The 2,277-nt window shown below is 45.2% G+C and overlaps 1 protein-coding gene across 1 annotated transcript in view; it reads left to right on the forward strand.

Annotated features, from left to right (window-relative positions):
- Positions 1–2,277, forward strand: part of zanl (zonadhesin, like) — a gene marked incomplete at its 5' end in the record, with an annotated part of 6,526 nt that overhangs the window by 1,592 nt on the left and 2,657 nt on the right. Inside the window, 4 exons of the mRNA XM_023405357.2 lie at positions 43–223; positions 351–486; positions 1,423–1,560; positions 1,811–1,907. Coding sequence (XP_023261125.2) covers positions 43–223; positions 351–486; positions 1,423–1,560; positions 1,811–1,907 — 552 coding nt within the window. The remainder of the gene's footprint in view (positions 1–42; positions 224–350; positions 487–1,422; positions 1,561–1,810; positions 1,908–2,277) is intronic.

Raw genomic sequence — 2,277 nt, forward strand, 5'->3', positions numbered from 1 at the left:
TCTCTCTCTCTCTCTCCCAGCTCTCTCCTGTGACGCCAACAGCACCTACTCCTCCTGTATGTCGCCCTGCCCGGCCTCCTGCGCCAACCTGGCAGCACCCTCCGACTGCGACACCTCTTCCTGCGTGGAGGGCTGCCAGTGCGCCGCGGGCTTCGTCATGAGCGAGGGCATCTGCGTGCCGTACACACAGTGCGGCTGCACCTTCCTCGACAGATACTACCCTGTAAGTCATCAAACAGTTACAGCACTGATTGTGATGATGATGATGATGATGATGATGATGATGATGATGATGATGTGATCTGATTTGATTTCATCCTCCCTCTCTCCTTTCTCCCTCCATCCTGCAGCTGAAGGAGACGTTTGTGACCGAGGACTGTTCTCAGACCTGTGAATGCACGAGCACCGGCGCCGCGTGTCGACCCAAGACCTGCCCAGATAATTACGTCTGCACCATCTATGACTTAAAACGTGACTGCTACAGAGGTGTGTGTGTGTGTGTGTGCGTCCTTTTAGCAGCATGTGAGGTAAACAGGGGCTGATAGGGCCGTGTCATGACCACGTGACATCAACACCAAGAAGAATGATGTCATTTCTTAGGACTCATGAAATATTAAAATGTACACAGGTCTGTGAGCGAGTTTCCTTATCGTACACATTTATTCAAATAGCAAATGTTTGCTGCAGCGATCATTCAGGTTGAATCTGTGTGTCACTAACAGTGGATCAGGGGCCGGTTTCACAGAGATATGTCAGACTGGTCTGTAGTGTTGGTCTGGTCTAATGTCAGACTGTCTCACAAAAATAAAGACTCATTTTAAGCCAAAAACATTAGACGCGTTACCTCCAGGCTAACTCAGTCCTAAGACCAATGTTACCATGGTAACCATCAGTGACACCTGCGCTGACCAGTAGCACCCAACAACAAAAAACAGGAAAACATGGCTCACAATTTGTGGTTTGCTAACATTAGTATATAGAGAGCAACGACAAGGGAAAGAGTTTTTAGAGACCAAAATCATGTTTTTCTTTTTATCGTTTCCCTCTTCGCTCAATTTGCAAAGTAAAATGTCCTTGTAACTCTTGAATTCTTCCAAAAGACAAACATTTTCCGCTGAGGATGTTGGATGTGGTTCCACATTCGGCCATTTTTTTTTCTATTGAAGAAAGTTTTCATTTACCCATAATTCATTGTACCAAAGTCTGACTTTTGTCATATGACAGTCAAAGTCTGTCTTTGTGAAACCGGCCCCTGGATCTGGTTTTCTGGAGCCTTGTTGATCTTCACTTACAACCTTTTTACAATATTTAAAGTACTGCAGGGAAACACGTTAAAGCTTTGGTAATCAGCCCACTGTGTTTGTGTTTGAATGACGACTGTGAGAGAGAAGTGTAAAAACCGGATCATGTTCTGTGTTGCAGCGAGTCCCTGCCTCAGTTATCCCTGTCAGAATGGAGGAACATGCAAAGAAGCCAGCAACAGCACCTACACCTGTCAGTGTGCAGAGGGCTTCGAGGGCACAAACTGTGAGGTGGAGGTGACGCAGGGTGACGGACTGGGTACGTCACTCTTCAGGGAATGAACACACATCAAATAAATAAGCTTCTACAGCGACTGTGCTGTTTACACGACAGTTTAACTTAAGCTGAGTGAGGGAGTCGGTCTTGGACTGTGTTAGAGCAGTTTCTACCAGGAAAATAAAAACAGGCATGAAAAGTTAGGAACAGTAAAAAACTTAATGGTACAGACTTTTTGCTTTTGTTGGCAGAAGGAGTCAAAGTTTTTTTGTTTGTTTTTTGTTTGTTACAGAAACCAAGTGGATCATCCTGATCGCGGTCCTGGTCTCACTCACTGCCATCATCATCATTGTGACCACTGTTGTGTGTGTGTGCAACCGCAAAGCCAAGTGAGTTTCAGCTGCTTCTGTGGTGCACAAACATGCGTCTCAGCTGTAATTTGAGCAGGTTTACATCAGTGCAACATAGAAACACCTGTGTGAAAATATTGAAACCTCAATGTTCGTTGGTCAGCTGATTGTCACTCCAGCAGGTGGTTGTTCAGACATGGAGTTGATGGAGAGTAGAGAATGAGGTGGTCCCTGAACACAAGGAGAAAACAGGAGACCATGAAAGTGAAGATTATAAAAATGATACAGCAGAAATCTGGTGGAAAAAAGAAAATCATTTTCATGGTGAAGAAAATCTCCTCCATTGCTGCACAGTAGGTGAGGAACACTCTACAGGAAGTAGGAGGGCATGTCAACGATGAGAAGACGT

This window comes from Seriola lalandi, unplaced genomic scaffold, assembly GCF_002814215.2.
Source record: "Seriola lalandi dorsalis isolate HSWRI2012SDOR001 ecotype SW California unplaced genomic scaffold, Sedor1 jcf7180002054275, whole genome shotgun sequence".
Taxonomy (NCBI): domain Eukaryota; kingdom Metazoa; phylum Chordata; class Actinopteri; order Carangiformes; family Carangidae; genus Seriola; species Seriola lalandi.